Source organism: Amphiprion ocellaris, chromosome 9 (assembly GCF_022539595.1).
Source record: "Amphiprion ocellaris isolate individual 3 ecotype Okinawa chromosome 9, ASM2253959v1, whole genome shotgun sequence".
Classification (NCBI taxonomy): Eukaryota; Metazoa; Chordata; class Actinopteri; family Pomacentridae; genus Amphiprion; species Amphiprion ocellaris.
In genome coordinates this window covers 31,664,812-31,683,138 of record NC_072774.1, presented here as the reverse complement: position 1 = coordinate 31,683,138, position 18,327 = coordinate 31,664,812, and the positions used below count along the sequence as shown (strand labels likewise).

Sequence of the window (18,327 nt, the reverse complement as noted above, 5' to 3'; positions counted from 1 at the left end):
CCAGGTTACAACAATTAATTCAGCTTTATTGTTATTTATACATGACTGATACATTGTATTCTGGTGAAATAACTGGAAGAATTATCCATATTATTCTTTGTGACTTTCCACAAGGACACAAATACTGGTGTGGAAGACCAGAAAAGGGGGGAGAAAGCTCCACGGGGAGGGGGAGGTACTGTACACACTTCCCTTCACCTGCCATCCCTTTGTCTATCGGAGGCCAGTCTGCCTGCATACCTACCTGTACCTGCTCAGACTCACCTGACGGCTGCGTGCGGAGAGAACCCGAGGTCTGCTGCTGCAGAACCACATTCAACCCCCTCTTCCTCTCTTTGAGTAATCCTCCTTTTTAGACACAGAGCATTAGGGCAGACCCCTGTGGATATTGGTAGCAGCAAGCTTTCTACTAACAGTTAACATCTTAATGATCTAACAAAAAAAGAAAAAAAAAGTACTGTACAGCTACTGCTAAGAGAATCTAAGAACCTGGCCTTGACGCTTTTACACCAGATTAAAGTGCTAGAAGCAACCCACCAATCCACACTTTATTTTATATATATATATATATTTATATAGCATTATGTATTTATATATATATATATATATATAGGAACAAATCTACTATTTTAACATTAATTTACAGGGTAATATACATTATATAGTAAGAGCTGAAATATCAGCACAAATATATCACTGTCACACTCAACAGCAACATATATATGATTATATAAACCCATATATAATCATATATACCAATATATAATTGTCATATATGCATGTAAAACAGTTAACCACGTCTCAGGCTTTTCAAATGATACCCAGAAAAGCAATTGTGTATCAAGACGTAAAAGCTTTACAAGTTTCTCTCTTGAAAGAGCGACAGGCGGAGGCAAAAGTGCCACGACCTGTGGGTTATTTGAGGTCACAGGACAGTTATTTGCATATTCCACAAATCTATTGCAACACGTTACTGTCTACAAACAGTACAGCCAGCATCCCGCGAGAGGAGCTGGTGTTAGCTGGACTCACACGTACACCCACTGAACAGAACATTACGACGATGGGTGGTCTGATTATAGCTATGTGCTTTCAGATGGTGTGCTATGACTGAACAACAGGAGGACTACAATACACAATACTCTATAAGTTTAGCCTCAGAGGACAACCCAAAACTGTACTGTAAAAAGACTAACCCCCCACCCTCACTACACACACAGCAAATATGCTCTCTTCTCTGAGTTAAGTGTCATTGTATCCCGTTGCGGATGTGTTTTGTACGTGTCTATTTACCACAAATCACCACTTGTATTTTGACACTCCACCATCACAGAGAGTAATGGAATGTGTTCAGCTTTAGTCTCCTGTCTCTCCCTCTATCTGGGTCTCTCTCCGTCAAGGCTGACAGCACAGTGAGTAACAGCCAACTGAATGAACTAAGTTCTCGGGGGTCTGAGAGAGTGCAGGGGGGCTCTTTGAGGTTCTGTAAAGTTCTGATGCACAATCTGGACCAGGAGGGCAGTTCTCTCTTCCCGCAGCAGTTACAAACCTCAGCCACCATCATCTTCACCACCTTTCGGGAGAGGAGCTCCGATGGTCCTCTCCAAGGCCCCATGGTCCCTGCCCTGCTCCCCTCTCCTCATCCCTCTGACATCCCGCCTTTTCACTGCTTCTTTACACACTCCCCCTACTCTGCAAAGACGCTGCACAAGGCTGTAACAAGATACACACATAGGTAATTTTTCACAAAGAAAAGAAAGCTCCGTAATAACTGCAGTAGTAACGCACGACAAGCATCCGATAGCTGGCTTCCGGCCTGGGGAGCCCTGGTGATGTGCAGTTAGGTTTGGGACATTGCCATTGTTCTAAAGGAGGAGGACTCCTCGGTTTGCCCTTTGCAGGACTTGTTTTTTTTCCCTGTGCTGTACTGTTTTGTTATTCAAAAGCCCAGATCTCTATGTCCTGCACATAGAAATCCTCCTTTTTCGAGAGCATGGGGTTCCCAAATGTTTTACAGGAGTGACTCCTGCCGTGGTAAAGGTCTCCGTCCAGCCACAGGCCAAACTCACCACTAGAAAAGAACAAAACACGTTTTTAAAAAAAGGGTAATGTTAAAAAATTCAGTAAGCTTGTTTACTTGATCTCTGATCAGATAATGATTCATAGTTAAATGTTTAGGGATATTCTATTCAAGTTATTTTATTAGAACAACACTGAAGATGTAAGAACTCTTGTCTTCTTTTTCTCAAAGCTTCAGCATGAAGTAATTTCTGTGAAACAGAAACATGCTTCCATTTTAACATCTACATCATCTTATGAGCTGCTACATAAATAAAGATATATTTAATACATTTGACTACCACAAAATAAGTTGCCAGAGATCATGTCCGAGCTGTCACTAAAGCATTACTGCATCTGACCACATTCACTGACTAGAGTTAAATAATAATTGATATTTCCCCAATCGAGAGGCTTCTATTTGCAGATTTCTGACTCACCTTCCTCCACCAAAAGCTAAGGAGTCCATATCTCCTTTGATGAAGAACATGTTATCACCTGTCCATTTGTACACCTGTTGAGGAAACAATAAAGCACATATTGCATGACATATCCAATGTTGACCTAATCTAATAGTCTCTGTATTGATGAGAATATAACGCACGCATGTTTGTTCCAGTGGGAGGATCCACCATTACCATCCCATAATTCATTTAGTGATATCAGACTGACCTCGAAGGAAATAGCTCATTACCTGGTCGCTAAATAAAACCGTCAGTCAAACACAGCGTCGTGAAACATATACAAGTCAGCTGTTTGTAGAATCTAGCATGAAGAACTGTAGCATCTTTTAAGATGTCCTTGTTGTTTGTAGAGGAATGATCCAGTCCCAGATACACTGAATACGCTCCTGTTTGTCTCTGTGTCCAGGAGGTTCAGTCTATTAGTATAAAGCTCATATTCAAACACACCAGGGCAGAGTTTAGAAAAACACTTAACAACACTCAGTCGTTCAGAATCTTTTCAAAGGAATAAAAAAACTCTTTCATTGTGTGTAAAGATGAATGAATAGATATTCACACAGCGTGCATGTTTGAGGGTCCGGAGCACAATACACATATTGCATTGTGTATCTTGTTGCTGTTATATCTCATTTTATTCTGCAATGTAAAGATGCAGCTGTATAAAGTCTGCAGTGACTTTTCACAGATAGTCTAATCAAACTATATTCAGTGTGTTCAGATGCTGCCTCTACTCTCTGATGTGCAAAATATTTTGGTCGGATTAAAAAAAAAAAAATCTCTTAAAGTGTTGCTAAATGTCTTTAGGGACACTTTACGGACAACAGAACAAGGTGTAAACACAACATATGAATATATTAGGGCTAGCTGCCTATTTACACAGTGAGCAAACATGCATTAGAAGCCATTTGGACTTGTGTTTTTGGCATCCTGACAAATGTGAGACCAATACTCCCTCTCCTTTAGCTGTTTTCTGTCTCTGCCAGTCTGTTCAGCTGCTAAATGCTCCGGTCTAGTCGTCAGTTAACTGCTAACTGTGTCTGTGTGCTGTCTAGTACTGAACAGGAAGAGCACTGAGTGTTTCTATCAGAGGGTTTTAAAGTTGCAGACAACAACAATGCTGCAAAAGGCTTACAGTGATGAGAAGAACTGCTAAATCTCTCAGGGTTGGTCACTAAATGAGCCTTTTCACAGTGTATGTAGCCACTTAAAGAACCATTATTAAAAAAAAACATCGATTAGTGCACATATAAACCAAAATCAGCCACACACATGGTACTTAAGTGTTCCTGGATGTCTCCAAATCATGAGATATCCTGTTTATTGACAGAATTGCACATTCAAAAATGTGTATTTTTACTGAAGCCCAACATCTTTGAACTGAGAAAACAACTGTACCTCAAACTCAGGATTGAAGGTGAAGAGGAAGGTCTCTCCTGTGCCATAAAAGCCATCGCTGACCTTAAAGGGCTCCGATGCCAACGCACCAAACACCTGGAGGAACAATGAGACAGATTAACAACTCAGGAGGACATTTTAGAAACCAATTAGCACCAATATTTAGTCACAGTATACTACAGTGCACTGAAGTACAGTCTCTCTGTTGAATCTGCAGCTTACCTGGCCGTCGCTGTCCTTAATGACCATGAGCACTGGGGTGTCCTGGCCCTGCATGGCTCTGTACAGCGTCTTAATGCTCATGCCATGCTTTGATGTGCCAAAGGCCAGCGTCCACGGGTACCCAATGGTCCGTGGTGGGAGATTCCTGGCAAGCTGTGGGGGGAAATCATAAAAAAATTAGAGGGATGGAGGAAGAAAGAAAAAAGTGAAATAAAATGAAACACAAAGGCCACAGCCACCAATGCTCAATTACATCTGCAGTGACCTTTTAACACCGTCTGGCGTTTAAAGAAGAGTAACAGGGCTCCAAGCACCGAGAGCAGCCTCAAGAGAAAGAGAGGTCCAGCACTCCCTGAGAGAGCCTGCTGCCCTGCTGCTGACAGACTGAAGGATTAATAGTGGCTGTGGTGCATGGGGAGATAAAGCCAACGAAGGCGCCAGAGGAGCAGCACAGCGTATGCTTCATTTTAATGGACAGATAAAACAGACACTGACTAAAACATGGCATTAAAGTGACAACTTTTTACCACTATATGAAACAAAGGCCTTTAAATGTTCTGTTCACTCTCCAGTAAGTCCCTCTGCTTTGTCTTTGTCAGCTCAGCACATGCTCCAGTGGCAGAGCTGGAGCAGTCGTGGAATCCGCAGCCTGGAAACGAAGCCGGGAGGAGATGAAGCCCCGCTCGGCTCACCTCTGTAATGTTGTGAGCTGAGCCTGAGCTCTGAGCCGCGCCCTCAGGGTGATTAAAGGAAGCCGTATATTGGCAGTGTGTGGGTCAATATGCCAACTGGGACTCATTTAGAGGTGTGTGTGTGTGTGTGTGTGTGTGTGTGTGTGTTAACCTGCAATGCCTGCAAGGCATACACCACATCTTAAAATAACATGAAAGGTTAGTGACTTGGAAACAGCTGTTTCATGTGCACGGTCTTTCCCTTTGATTGTTTCTAACTCTGTATGCTGGTGTTGTCTTTAAATACATCCCTTAAAATCCATATCATTTTAAATAATTAAGCATGTAGTAAATAAAACAGTACACGTTGTTTCCTTTAGCTCTGCCACAAATCAGTGAACCAACCAGTGCATTTGTTTCAGAGCCTGATGTGAGGTGGCATCATGTGACCTACATGCTAACAGCTCTGTCTGTAAATGCTATTGTTTCTGCCCAATGTATTCATCTACCCACCTAACAATTGTTAGACAGGCAGCTGCATAATTGTTTTTACAGCACTGAATACATCTAAGTACACGGGTGTAAAGCAAGCCTGAAAGGTTTCTGAGCAAGTGGATAACTTAGTTTGCATTATATGGACAAGCTTTGAGAGTGAAATGACCAGCTCAGCCTCAGTTTTTGCATGTTAGTCTTCAAGGCTGCCACGTGGCACACAGGCTGGACAGAACATGTTGATATCTATTGAAAGGATAAGGCAGTTCTAAAAAAGTTCAGCTTTTTTTTTTTTACAGTCAACAAATCACAAGACAAAACAAAACCAACACTGCATCAGTCCATCTCTCAATACTTCCTGACTCTCCTATTGTGTCTGTGGGAAAAGCTTCAAGGCAATTGGTTCCTACTACAACCAGATAACTAACATATTGGTACACTTTAGTTAGAACATAATGTAATTCAGTTTCAAAAAAGCCTAGGCAGATCCCTGAAACAGCAGAGATCAGATTGTTTTTAATGAAAATTTACTTTAACAGTAAATACAACTGCTAAAAGTTAAACTCAGTGGATTTCTACATATGTGGTACATTAGTGAGTATTGACAGCAACAGACCAGTTTACTTTGCTCTGACTCAAAATAAACCATGATGTCCATGTTCATCAAAAGGAAGGAACAGGTCACCCAGTGCAACAGTGTGGGTCTCTGATATGTTTTGATAGGGTTTCTATTGCAGAGAGGGACGAAGAGGAACAAGATAAATCATCTTTAATTCTTTCATTTTTAATTTCTAACTTTTAATCTTCAATCTTATTCTGCCGAGTTCCTTTATTTGATATGGTTGCCAATCTAGCTAATTATCCCTTTAACTTATCATTTTTACTATTTATTTTATTTGACTGCTCTGCCTTGTCTCCATATGTCTTGCTCGATTGTCTCTGTGTTTGCATATTTTGACTGTCAAAGCACCTTGCCAACGCTGTTCTTAAGGGTACTATATAAATAAAGTTATTATTATTATAAAATCAGGCTTTAACGGCACTGAAATTGCTTGCTTACAGAATGAGCAAATCGTTGTTTTTTGCTCTTTGATAAGATTAGAACATCACCAGCATTCCTCTTTAAAGTTTATATTCAAACTTAGATGCAGATGTGACATGACTTATTACATCAGACCAAGTTTGTTCTGCAGCTTCTACCTTCTCTATCTGGTCGGCCTCCAGGAGATCGCTGGGTTCTCTGAGGTTTGGTTTGAACGTCTCCGGCTCCAGATCCGTTTTGATGGACGGGCCATGCTTGGAGTTCACCTCTTCCTTGGTGGTAATCTACAAACAGAGATAACAGTTAGAGAGGGTTAACCTCCAGAAAGCACTGATACTAGAAGCCTTTAATTATAGGTATGGTCGTTCACCTACCATTTTGTTGTGACTTGTACTGATACAACAGGCTCAACTAATCAGACTATCGACCAGCAAGTTTTAACCTCTAATCAGATTATTTTCACACTGACTGAGACTGGAAAATGTCGGGGTAGATAACAAATTCTACAAAGCATAAAGGCTCAGCTACATGGGTCTAGGATAAAGGCTGGAGGTAACCATAGTCCAAGCTCAGCAACAAAAACTCACATTTAAATTTTTCCTCCATTTGGGGATTTTGAATCTAGCAAGTTGTCCTGCCAAAATTATAAATGCAGTGTTTGCTCGCGACACACTGATAATCCAACAATTTGATGATGACAGCTGAATATCTTCCCGCCACTCTCCGATGCCAGATGACTAGGATTGGTTTGGCAGAACTGAGAGAGTGTGCAGAGACACTGTCTGGGAGAGGAGAATGCAAAGTGAATAGGAAATCAACCCAATGAATAATTTGCATTCCACTGTTGGACATTTTCTCTGACCAACGGACTGTTTGGGTTATTTATCTTTCTCGATAACAGAGGCTGATTGTAGAGCACTTGGCCACTGGTGGCAGGGATGCTCTCATGTTTCAGTCCTCATTCAGATAGGGCCTACCTGCATTGTCCCTAGAAAACATCATTCACCCTGTCAGGGGAGTCTTACTTCACCAACAAACCATCTCTCTGTCCTTCAAACCTCTGACCGTCTCTTGATCAGTCCTCTTTACATTCAGCTCATTTAAGCACTGAAAGTGATTTTCTTTTTAGGAAGAGGGGGGACTTACTACAGTAATACCCATCTCTGTGTGCCCTATATACAATATACATGTCTGTGTACAGCCAGCACAAACAGCTAGTGGTAGCTACCTTCTAACCAGACTAATCTAGTGAGCAGAAGCACGGAAATTGTCAAATGAGTCATGGAAGGAAAGCCTGACACAAGGAGATAAGGCTGTTGTCACGTGAAAAACTCTTCACTCCAAACAAGCCAACTTTTCTGGAATGAAGTGATATAAACTACGCTCATATATCCCTACTTGGTGTGATCCAAGAAGTTTTGAAGATGTTTGGTGAGTTGAAACTAATCAACTCTTAATGTTTACTTAAATCAATAGGGACCTGTGTTTCTGTGGTTACTATACAACATCAACAGCAGCTAAAGCCTGCAGTGGGGAGCCTAAAGGTGGCCACTGGTGAGGACAGTGGCGGTGCTGGGCAGAGCAGAGAGAGGGGGCAGATAGGGCTGGTCAGGGCACCTGGAGTCGTTTGCAGAGTGAGCGCAGATCTTCGCTGTTTAGCGCATCGATCCGACGGTGGTACTCCGTCAGAGACACTACCTGGTAGTACAAAGACAGGAACAGGTGGAACATAAAACTCTGCCACTTCTATTGCTGGCCATAGGGAGAGAAGGATGAGGTCTGAAAGGCAGAATGTGCACCAAGTAGTGTGACTCCAGTAAACTTAACACTCCTCTTTACAACAAGGTAGATGTTAGAGGCTTGAATAAACATACTGATACAGGCAAAAGGCCACTGTCGTTTACTTTGGCTAAAAGAGGAGGGGGTGGGGTATTTCAGAGTACTCAGTTATTTTGCATGTTTGTGTAATATGTTTAATATCACCACTGTTAGAAGCTTCAGTATTACTAAAAATGAAGTCAGACGAATGATGAACACAACACTGCAGCTTAACGCAAAGTGTGAGAGAGTGAGACGACTCATAGGAAAAGCAATCTGATGCTCAACCATACAACATGAACAACAAAAACAGCCGAGGTCTGACTGACACAACAGTACTTGCCAAGTCTACTCCCTGTTTGTTAGGAACAATAATTCACCAAACTACAACCCAGACAGACCAACACAATGGCCTACTAAACATGGCTACATTCCAACAAAGTTACACCCCACGCTGCTGCACACTCCACCGAGAGCTGCTGCCTCTGTTCTGCCACTGAACAAATGTGCCGTTTATCGGTCCGCTGTGTCTTAGCACAGGAAAGATAAAAGTCTTGTGCATGGGATAAACAAACACACTTAAAAGCCACACATACACACAGCCATATACACAGATCTGTCTCAAAACAAGCATTAGATCTGTGCTATGTTTATTTTAATCAAATAACACTGTCAGGAAACATGATAATCATAAGCTGCTTTCAGTTCCTTTTTTTTTTTTATAGCTGAGATAATCTTCTCCTCACCTTGTTCCTATTGGTGTAAATAACTTTTCTAGTAACAAGCTACCTCTTCACAGGTCTCAATAATGCATCAGAAGGGATAAACTACAGCCTTCATAAAAAATACATTCTTGCATCCCTTCACCTCCAGCTAAAGGCACTTTGGTACATTTTGCCCTGTAAGCTAGTAGCATGCTAGCTTTCAGAAGCTGCTGTAAAAACACACTCTTTAATGTAATGCTGCTGTGGAGTGATCAATGTCATGAAAAAGGTCAGTACATGGATGAGATCGGTGTGTTTAATGCTGAGTACAGCACAAGCAGCTAATTGACAGCCCCTCGACCAGCAGCAGAATATACGATAACTCAGAAAAATGCCTGGTGATGTGACATTGAATAAACTAGTGTAACTAAAGGGGCTGTATCTCTGAAGTGCGACCTAGCTCTGGAAACTTTCACACAGCTTACAGAGAGACACACATCCTGTCAGACGGTGCCAAAAACACAGACAACGGATAGGAGCACTATCCTGACTGCCAAACAGTGCTCAGATAGTGGACACTTTGTTTAACACCAGTCCCTGGACCGGACCGGACCGGCTACAGTGCTAGCAGGCTAATTTAGCTTCACTAGCGAGTTAGCATAGCTTGCTAACAACAAAAGAACATAAAAGGACATACATCGATAAAAACAGAAATTATGGAGTAAGTACAAGCAACATACACAGGTATACTTAGGGGTCAGCTGTTTCTCTTGGTCCTTCACTCTCCTAGAAAACATTTCCTGCTTACTGGGCGACGTTAAAGCCGGAAAGTCACATCACAGATCCTCAAGTTCTCCCCGTGTATTCCCGAGACAAGCAACCGGAATCGGTACGGAGCCTGGCAGCCTGCTCGACTGAAATAGAAACATTTTTACAAAAGGGTCTCTACGCCGTACGGTCTGTGTGGCACGGCTGATGTCCAATCACAATAGAGGACTGGAGGAAACCCGGTTTCCTATTGGTTACTAAAAATGTTGAACCCTCCCACAACCGACAGAATTTAAAGATAAAGTAACACCACTATCCCACGAGGTTTGTCTTCTATAGCGTTTGACAGCTAATTTCCCTTAGTGACAAAAAAAGAAACAAAAAAGACACCCAATTAAATTTAAAAAATGTAACTTTCCTTTAAAAATCCATTTGGCTTAAAACAAAAATGTATTTGTCAGTAAACACCTATGCTCTTCCTAAGCCCTTTGAAAATAAGGTGTTCCTTAAAATTCATGGTTCAGGTTCCTATTTACTTATTCAGATGTAATGGATCATGCAGCCTCTGTTTGCCAGAAGTCCAGAGACAAACAAATCAGTCCACTTTGTTTCCTACATCATTCATTTACATTAAAATTTAAATGCAGGACACTGCTTCCATCGTATCAATTTCTTCATACAATGAATGCATCCTTTTCATTATCCACAGGCTAGTAAACAGCCTCTTTTGACTAAATCTCATCCACTCTCTGCAGGCTGCACCAACCTGCCCATGCAGAACAGAACAACCCTTGTCTACACTTCCTCATCTTACATCCACATTATATAAATCTAAAGTAACGACAAAAGAAGGAAGAACCCCATCAGTGCCTTATTTTTTGGGCATTTCACAACCCAAAAAGCATGAGGCACTCATATGGTGTTAGTCATTGGCCATTCTGCAAAAGAAGTTGCAAAATGCTGACCAACACTAGTGACAGTCACAAAACATGTGATGAAACTACAATACAGTCACTGAGAAGAATAAACAATTACACAAACATGCAAAACACTTTGGTTGGAAGTTCAGAGAAGCGCATTTCCAAGCAAAGCAAGTGGTTCCACATCTTACAGAACTTACAAGTGATACACAAAAATTTACCATTAAACCAAGAAATATGCAGTGGTACACAAAGGTGCAAAATATAGAAGCAGAATACAAAACTAAAGCTTGACAACTACACAATTTAAATGGTTTACAAAACAAGATCAGCACAATACATTTACACTATGCACTGCATAATGAAAGCAAATCAACAAATTTACTTAAAGTTTGATTTAACAGATAACAATAAACTTAACAATTAATCCACATAAAACTGTGGCTTCACAGGATATGGATTAAAGCACAGCGGAGAGCTGCAGTTAATCCATGTTGTTGAGGCTCAAGACAACACAACAGGTGCACTTTAAGCAAGGTGAGGGGACAGTTTGAGCTGCATAGACCTTACCTCCCATTCCTTGACATTGAGGTCAGTGATGGGCTCATCCTCAGTGGTTTCTGTCACCTCGTTCTTCTTGACAACCATAAACCCAGGTTCTTGTCCCATCCCCCTGACCCCCTCACCGTACATGTCTGGGCTCCACTGCATGAAGAAGACATACAGGTGGTCTGATCTGGGGAAAGAAACACAAGAAAACAAGGATTATCTATTGAATACTGCAGCAATTTGTTAAGAAAAATGTTCATCTAAGAGACGTCATTCAGGTGTTGTAAAAATATCCAGTCCTTAAGACTTCAGAGTAAAAGCCGATGTCGTGTAATGTTGACATTTTACATTGTGACGCTGACTTAATTTAAAACGATCCTGTACTCTTCCATGATTAGCCGAGAGAGAAAAAAGCAAATCGTTCATCTGATAAACTCACCAAAAGTTCTGAGAATCACTCAGTATTTCATGCATTAAATAATTCTCTCAAAATTCCCCCCAAAACGCTGTTAAGGAGATATTTCAACATCAATGGACATTGAATGAGAGCAAAAACCTTTCACTTCTATCCTTTCTGCTGAACTGTTAAAGCTGCTTAGCCTGTGTCACACTGTGTCTCTGACATCAGTTCAATTCAATTTTATTTATATAGCGCCAATTACAGGTCAAACTGTCTCAAGATGCTTTATAGAACCCATATGCCTGAAACCCCAGAGCAAGCCCTAAGTCGACAGTGGCAAGAAAAAACTCCCATTGAATGAGAAGAAACCCTGAGCAGAACCCGGCTCTTTATGTGGGGGGACCCATCTGCTGCTAGCCGGCGGGTTGAGAGGGACAGAAGAGGAATTTTGCAATACAAGCCACCACTACGCTGTGTTAAAGTGTAGTTACTTGAGTTTGGAGCAAATACTGTTATAATATATATAGTTAAATGTGCATTAATTAAAGTTGTTGGTCAACAAGCTGTGAGCATAATTGTCATATAAGATCAACCTGTGTTAGCTAATGGTTGCTTATTTACATGTCAAGGAGACAGAGAAACATTAGCACTTATTTGGAGTCATGTTTTCAGACACCTAAGGAATTGAAGTCAGATATTCATTGCCCTTTGAGTTCTTTTAATATCCACCATCTCTGCTGAGGTGCAGGTGGAAATGTCTAAGACTGAACCAGAAGAATAAAGTTCTAGGGTAGAAAACCAAAACAATGTCCTGACAGATGCTAAAAATACTCCACAGAGCTAAGGGAACATGCAGAGTTGGGCAATAATTCTTGCTTTGTCACTTCAGGCGAACCTTTAACATCAAATGTAGCAGTGTGATCTGCTGTTAACATGAAAACATCATTAAAGCAGCTTTAAAGTTAGATCCAGTGGTCAGTTTCCTTAAAGCTCTCTCTCCAACACTGTGACCATAATTTTGTCCTGCCTCGTCCTCTGCTAATCAGTCATGTAACAGAAGCAAGAGACGTGTCAGCCATGTAAACTGTTCACAATATGATACGACAGTATGGCATAATTTATGAAGAAGTTACAAACAGAGAGCACAGCCTGTGTCATGCACTGTTATGGCTAGTAGACATGAAAGAGCTTTGTTCAGTGTCGTGGTTGGTTATGGCTCATTCAAAGGACTCTTTTTCTTCCCACACTAATGCCAAGACACTTAAAGACACATCATGCGGGTCATCTCCCATCTAGGTCAAGCTACAGAGACACTAACAGCATCTAAAGAAACAGGCTAGAAGTTGCTGTGTCATCTGTCCGAAATGTTTCTGATGGCTTCTCCCACACACCTTAGCCTGCCTGGAGTGCAAATAAAGGCAAGTTATGGATAGTAATACCAGCAGTAGTATGTACGAGTCCTGCATTTTAATACTAGCTTTGAATCTGACACATCCCTGAGCTATTATCCCCAAGAGCAATGTGCATCTCAAGAAACTTCTTGTTTTCAGGTGGGAAATGCTGTAGCTAAGAAACCAGTGGATAAAAACAACAAAGTGTTAACAAGCAAGACTTAGGTTCATAGTGAATAATGAAGGGAGAGGGATTTCAGTATCATTACTGCAATCAGGCACTCAACACATCGCAAGATGGTGCATTTATGGTACCATGACTAACTAAAAAGGACACGCCTGTTTGTCTGATTTCAATATGATTAGTAGCTTGACGGAGCACCGTGTGTGTTGCTGCTGTAAAACTCTACATACATGCTAACAACAGGAGTGGTGCTGTGAAGCATTTTTTGTCTCTTTCCCGATTCATTTTTAAAAAGAACACCCAGAGTAACCACACAAAACAGTGACTGTGCTGTTTCCAGTCAGTTCTAGATGTGGCTCAAATAAATGGCTTTTTAAAGAAGAGTGACTTATTGAATTAAGCTGTTAGTGCAATTGGGATTAATTCACCACATAAACATATTAGAAGGACTTATGAGGAAGCACATTTTTTCTTGTCTCCTTCCAGTATGAAGAGCTCTAATGTAATTACGACTACGGCTGACTTGGCAACTGTACGTCCACACTGAGTGACCCAACGTGGGGAAAAAACATAAACAAGCCGAGGCTATTTTCAGTTGATGTGAAACATTATGAATTTCAGTGCAGGTCAGAAAAAGTTCATGAGCACATTTGTGGGTGAAATGCATTCTGAGGATAGAAATCATGGGCTTTGGAAAGAAAACACGGCATAATGCTTTAGCAGATCCTCCGTCGCGTGTGTGTGTGTCCCAGTGTAGAAATAAAGTGTGTGTCTGTTTCCCTGCAGAGTGAATGAATAATAAATCATCTTGCTGTCTAGCAGAGGCTGCACAGGGAAATGAGCAGAAGCCGCAGTGGGAGTCAGACCTGACAAAGAATGCATGTTTGATTGGTTTCAAATATTAAAAGGACTGCAAGTGAGGTGCTTCAGTCCTTGCCGTGTTAGGAATATAACAGGATCATGTGGCTTCTCATGTTGTTTCTATTTTAAAACCTCCTCCATAATATCAGGTACAGCGCAGTTTCTACGACTTAAACCCAGTTATTTACTGTTGGATGCTTCAAACATGATTTGCTTTTGTTCCTCTGCATCCTGTCCAGGAGCAGTGGGAGGTGTAGCAGAGGTACTGACCTCTCCTGTGGGACAGCAAACCAGTACTCGTGCTTCTTGCCCTGCTGGGCGTACTGCTGCATGGAGGCGCTAGCGTTGGAAACAAATGTCTTCTTCATGGGCTTCCCCACTCGCAGACACAAGAACTTGTGAGAGCGGTGCTTCCGCCTCTCGGCAGACCCTGTACCTGGACAACAAGAGATCACATGGATACAGAAGCTTAAACATCAGCTACAACAGGGCCAAAAAGGTAACATGACGGAATTGTTTTGGGATATAAACTCTGAAAGCAAATATCAGAAATATGAAGCTACAACAGCCAGTTACTGCAGCTTAGCCTAAAAACTAACCGCCTTGGCTCCGGATTTTGCTCTAATTTTTTGAATCAAACTAACAGGATGAGAAGTTTTAGTGAGCTTTCAAGCTAATGATAAGCTGATTTACTAACTTCTGACAGAGCTAGGCTAGCTGTTTCCTCTTCTTGAAAGCTAATTTTGAAGTTAAGCTGACCAGTGGCCTGCTGCTCACAGAAAAAACAAACTGGCATATTTCTCAAAATCTAAAGCAATTCAGTTAGAATATTTTTCTCTGTATTAGATGTCTGTCTGCTGAAAAAACAAACTGCATCTTTTTGACTGTGCATACTCTTCATAATAATTGTTTCATTTACGTGGCCTAGTTTCTGTCTTCAATTTACTGGCTACTTCAGACAGCATTAGTCATTTTGTGGCAGACACACAACAGATGACAGAAATGAATGGAGGAGCACACTATAATTGACAGTGGCACTGAGCTGTCTGCCTATGGTACATTATCAGTGGCCGATTAGAAGGTTGCAGCCCCAAGATGTGGAATGAGATCACTGTGCCAGTAACAAAACACTGGCACACATGCTTCTGACTGGACACCATGTAAATAATGACATAAAATATAACATGAATCTGATTAGGCAATACAGCTAAGTGGGACAAATAATATTCTAAAATGCATGAATTTGGTATAAAAGCAGCTTGTTTTTTTAAAAGTTGCTGCTGTTACTTGTGTGGGCTGTGCTAATGTGCGCAGAATAAAGGGCAGCCCTGCTGAGATGCCCATGAATTAGAACCGCTTCTGCAGCTCAACTCTCTGTGTGACAATAATTGTCAGGGAGAAAATGGTAAATCTCTCTCCCACTGTCTTGTTAGGCGCCTTCATGGGGAGAGAAATCTTTACGGAATCACAACTCCGTGTTTAACTAGAGTGGGTTATATGGCCACAAGTGAGTCAGTGAGTGTGACAGACTGAGGCCATTGTCACAAAACAAGGCTGATGTAGTTTTTAACTAACTCTGTATAATTCATTGGTCATTTTCCAAAGATCAGCCGGCTTTTTCTTAAAAGTACCCGTGTACTTCATGCAGTTGCTGATCATCATATTGCTCATGACAGGTAATCCGTTAGAGCAGACTACTGTGAAACTTCTTGCATTTAAGGATATCTTGACATCTACAAAGTGTGGTACTGAAAAGAACTATACATGCAAGTTGTCATAAAATCAAACCTCAAAGACAAACAATGAGCCACCTTTGAAAACTATGACAGGTAACTCATGATTTCTTGCACTGAAGTAACTGCTATGGGCTGCAAGCGCTCAAGATAATAACACAAAATAATCCAAGTCAGTTAGTTTTGCCCAGTTAATGTATACATTTAAATTTTATGTCTGCACCTGCTATTTGATGTTCGCTGCAATCAGGTGGAAAAAAGATGTACATATATCTGAAAAAATCAGTTGGAAAATATTGAAAAAAAATCCAATATTGTGCACTTTTAAACATATTTTTTGATGTGCACAAATGTGCAGCAGGCTAATATGGTCAGAAAGGTTCAACTGAGGCTTGGATGTGGCTACTTGATAGAAGGAAAGCTGGCAGACTAGAGATATCATAATATATGTTGTGTTCTTGGTATGTCTTGAGTTTATTTTTAATAAGGGTGGATGTGTGTTATTATTTGCAATTTTGCACAAAAATATGTTATCTGAAAATGCATGGAAGGACATACAATGTTATAACTGTTTTGTTCTTTTGCTGCTGTACGTCTTTGAAGGTATTTTTGACATGAAGCTGTTTTGAAACATCTAAAACCTCAGGTATAGTCCTTTAATCTTAAGCATTGCAATGAACATAAAATAAGCTTAGTCCAGGTTGGTAGAATTTGCCATTTGTCTAACTGAACATGAAAGCAAAGCCAGGGAAGGATGTGAAATATAAATAACATCTCTCTGAATGCTGTCTCAGAAGGTGTTTTGATGTTTGGTTTAATCGTTACTGCGTTTCCCCTTTGGGGGCCAGGTGTGTTTATTGCATTGTGCTGTTTGATAGGCTTTAGCTTATCACCCAGAGGAGTGGCCCAGACCACCAGAACCAGAGATCAAAGAGCTGCATAAAGCCCCATAAAGCTTGGCTAGCTCCGACAAGCTGATAGCTACTGAGGGGATGCCATTTCCATTCGTCTTTACATCCCAATTACTAGCACCAAGGCAGAGTGGAAATGGAAAGGTTATCAGGGCCCAACATGAGAGAAGTGATTCTGAGGCAGCCACAGAACAGAGAAACTCACTTTGATAGTCTTCAGAAGAATATGGATGTAGAGGTGCAGCTAAAGGACAACATGAGGCCAGATTGATCACATAAAAATATTCTGTACCGGCACCCCACGATAGAAATGATATGTTTCTTAGCTGTAGCTCAGTAAGCATGTTTACCCTCTGCAGAGCTCTGCGAGCCGTCCTTTTGCATCTGCTCTGCATTCTCCTTCTCCTCCTTGCTCTGTTGCATAGTGTCCGTTTTGGAGACATCTGTCCCCTGGTTGGCATCCCCCTGTGGACTGGCTGAGACGGAGGTGGTGTCTGTAGCTCCAGGAGTGGCTGAGCTTTGGGACCCCGGGCGAGAGGTGCTGCTGCTGGGACCCTGGGCCTGGCTAGTGCTGCTGCTGGTGGTGGTGGTAGTGGGTGTGCTTGGTGGCTTCTCTACACTGTGCTGCTTGGATCCCATGGGGGACTGGCTATCATTTTCTGTGGCAGTGTCTGGTGGATTGTCCTCTGCTTTGGCTGCGGCGGGTTCCTCCGGCTGGCTGACTGAGCTGCGGGCACTGCCTGGGGCCTGGGAGCTTGCGGCCTCCACCTGGGTGATGGTTTGCACAGACTCTGTGGAAGCGCCTGAGGACTTGTCCAGACGGAGGTCCTCGCTGGATGCTTGCTCCTCCTCTCGGATGGGGGACAACTCTGACTCGGTGAAGACGTCTTCAGAGATGGAGCCCTCGGTGCTGCGTGGGGCTGTGCTGCCGCTGTCGTTGGCCCCTGGCTCCCTCAGGCGCTGCTCTGGGTCCTTCTGCTGGGAGGGATGCCTCTCAGCTGGCAGAGGCTCCAGGTCACTGGAAACACAAACAAGGTACAACAAGTCAGTCAAAGGAAAAGGAACATCTCAATTATTGGACTGTTTCTTACAGGTTCTACATGTATAGTGTGCAGGTGTACTCAACATGGGGATTTGATGCACTTTACAGACAAGAAAAACCAGCTGCTGTCCTCTGTGGTTCTAGGGGAGCCAATGAAGTCTGAAAAAATAATTCAGTAATAAAGATTTTGGACATTGTCAGCTTGGTTTTTGATTTTGGATAGAGAGTGAAGGGTAGATGTGACTGAGGAACACTTTCATGCTCATATGGTAGCAATTTCTCAATCACAAGGTAGCAATGCCCAAAAGTGTATCTCGCATCATTACATATTTTACTCTAAATGGGACCAAACATTATGCTGTATTGACAGAGACTTAAAACTAGTGCCTGAGAGCATAAAGTCTTTCGGAAAAGATTCACTGACGTAACAAACAAAGTAAGAATTCGGCTCATTTCCTCAGACTTCAATACAATCTGACTTCTTTTGCAACCAGAGGATTTGCCTCCTGCTGGCCAGTAGAAGGAATGCAGGTATAAGGCACTTGGGCATTAACATCACTTTCAGACTCATCTTTTATATACAGACTGTTGGTTTAATGATCATCTCCAGATGCATTATGGGAAATGTAGGACCCAGAGTTTTTTGGGCTTGACTCACTAGGACTGAAAGCGCCCTTTTTAAAATTTGTGTCAGCCACTTTT

The 18,327-nt window shown here is 41.8% G+C and overlaps 1 protein-coding gene across 12 annotated transcripts in view; it reads right to left on the bottom strand.

Moving 5' to 3' along the window:
- Positions 1 to 18,327, bottom strand: part of oxr1a (oxidation resistance 1a) — a 237,337-nt gene continuing 219,010 nt past the window's right edge. For 9 of the 12 annotated variants that reach the window (XM_055013291.1, XM_035944214.2, XM_035944211.2 and 6 more), the window contains 9 exons: positions 16,934 to 17,601; positions 14,210 to 14,375; positions 11,125 to 11,290; positions 7,962 to 8,042; positions 6,503 to 6,628; positions 4,140 to 4,292; positions 3,918 to 4,013; positions 2,499 to 2,572; positions 1 to 2,071 (listed from right to left, as the gene is read on the bottom strand). In XM_055013291.1, coding sequence (XP_054869266.1) covers positions 1,936 to 2,071; positions 2,499 to 2,572; positions 3,918 to 4,013; positions 4,140 to 4,292; positions 6,503 to 6,628; positions 7,962 to 8,042; positions 11,125 to 11,290; positions 14,210 to 14,375; positions 16,934 to 17,601 — 1,666 coding nt within the window. In that variant the 3' untranslated portion in view covers positions 1 to 1,935. Of the gene's footprint in view, positions 2,072 to 2,498; positions 2,573 to 3,917; positions 4,014 to 4,139; positions 4,293 to 6,502; positions 6,629 to 7,961; positions 8,043 to 9,606; positions 11,085 to 11,124; positions 11,291 to 14,209; positions 14,376 to 16,933; positions 17,602 to 18,327 lie in introns of those variants that run through there. The other 3 variants (XM_035944213.2, XM_055013290.1, XM_055013296.1) reach the window with 2 other exon arrangements.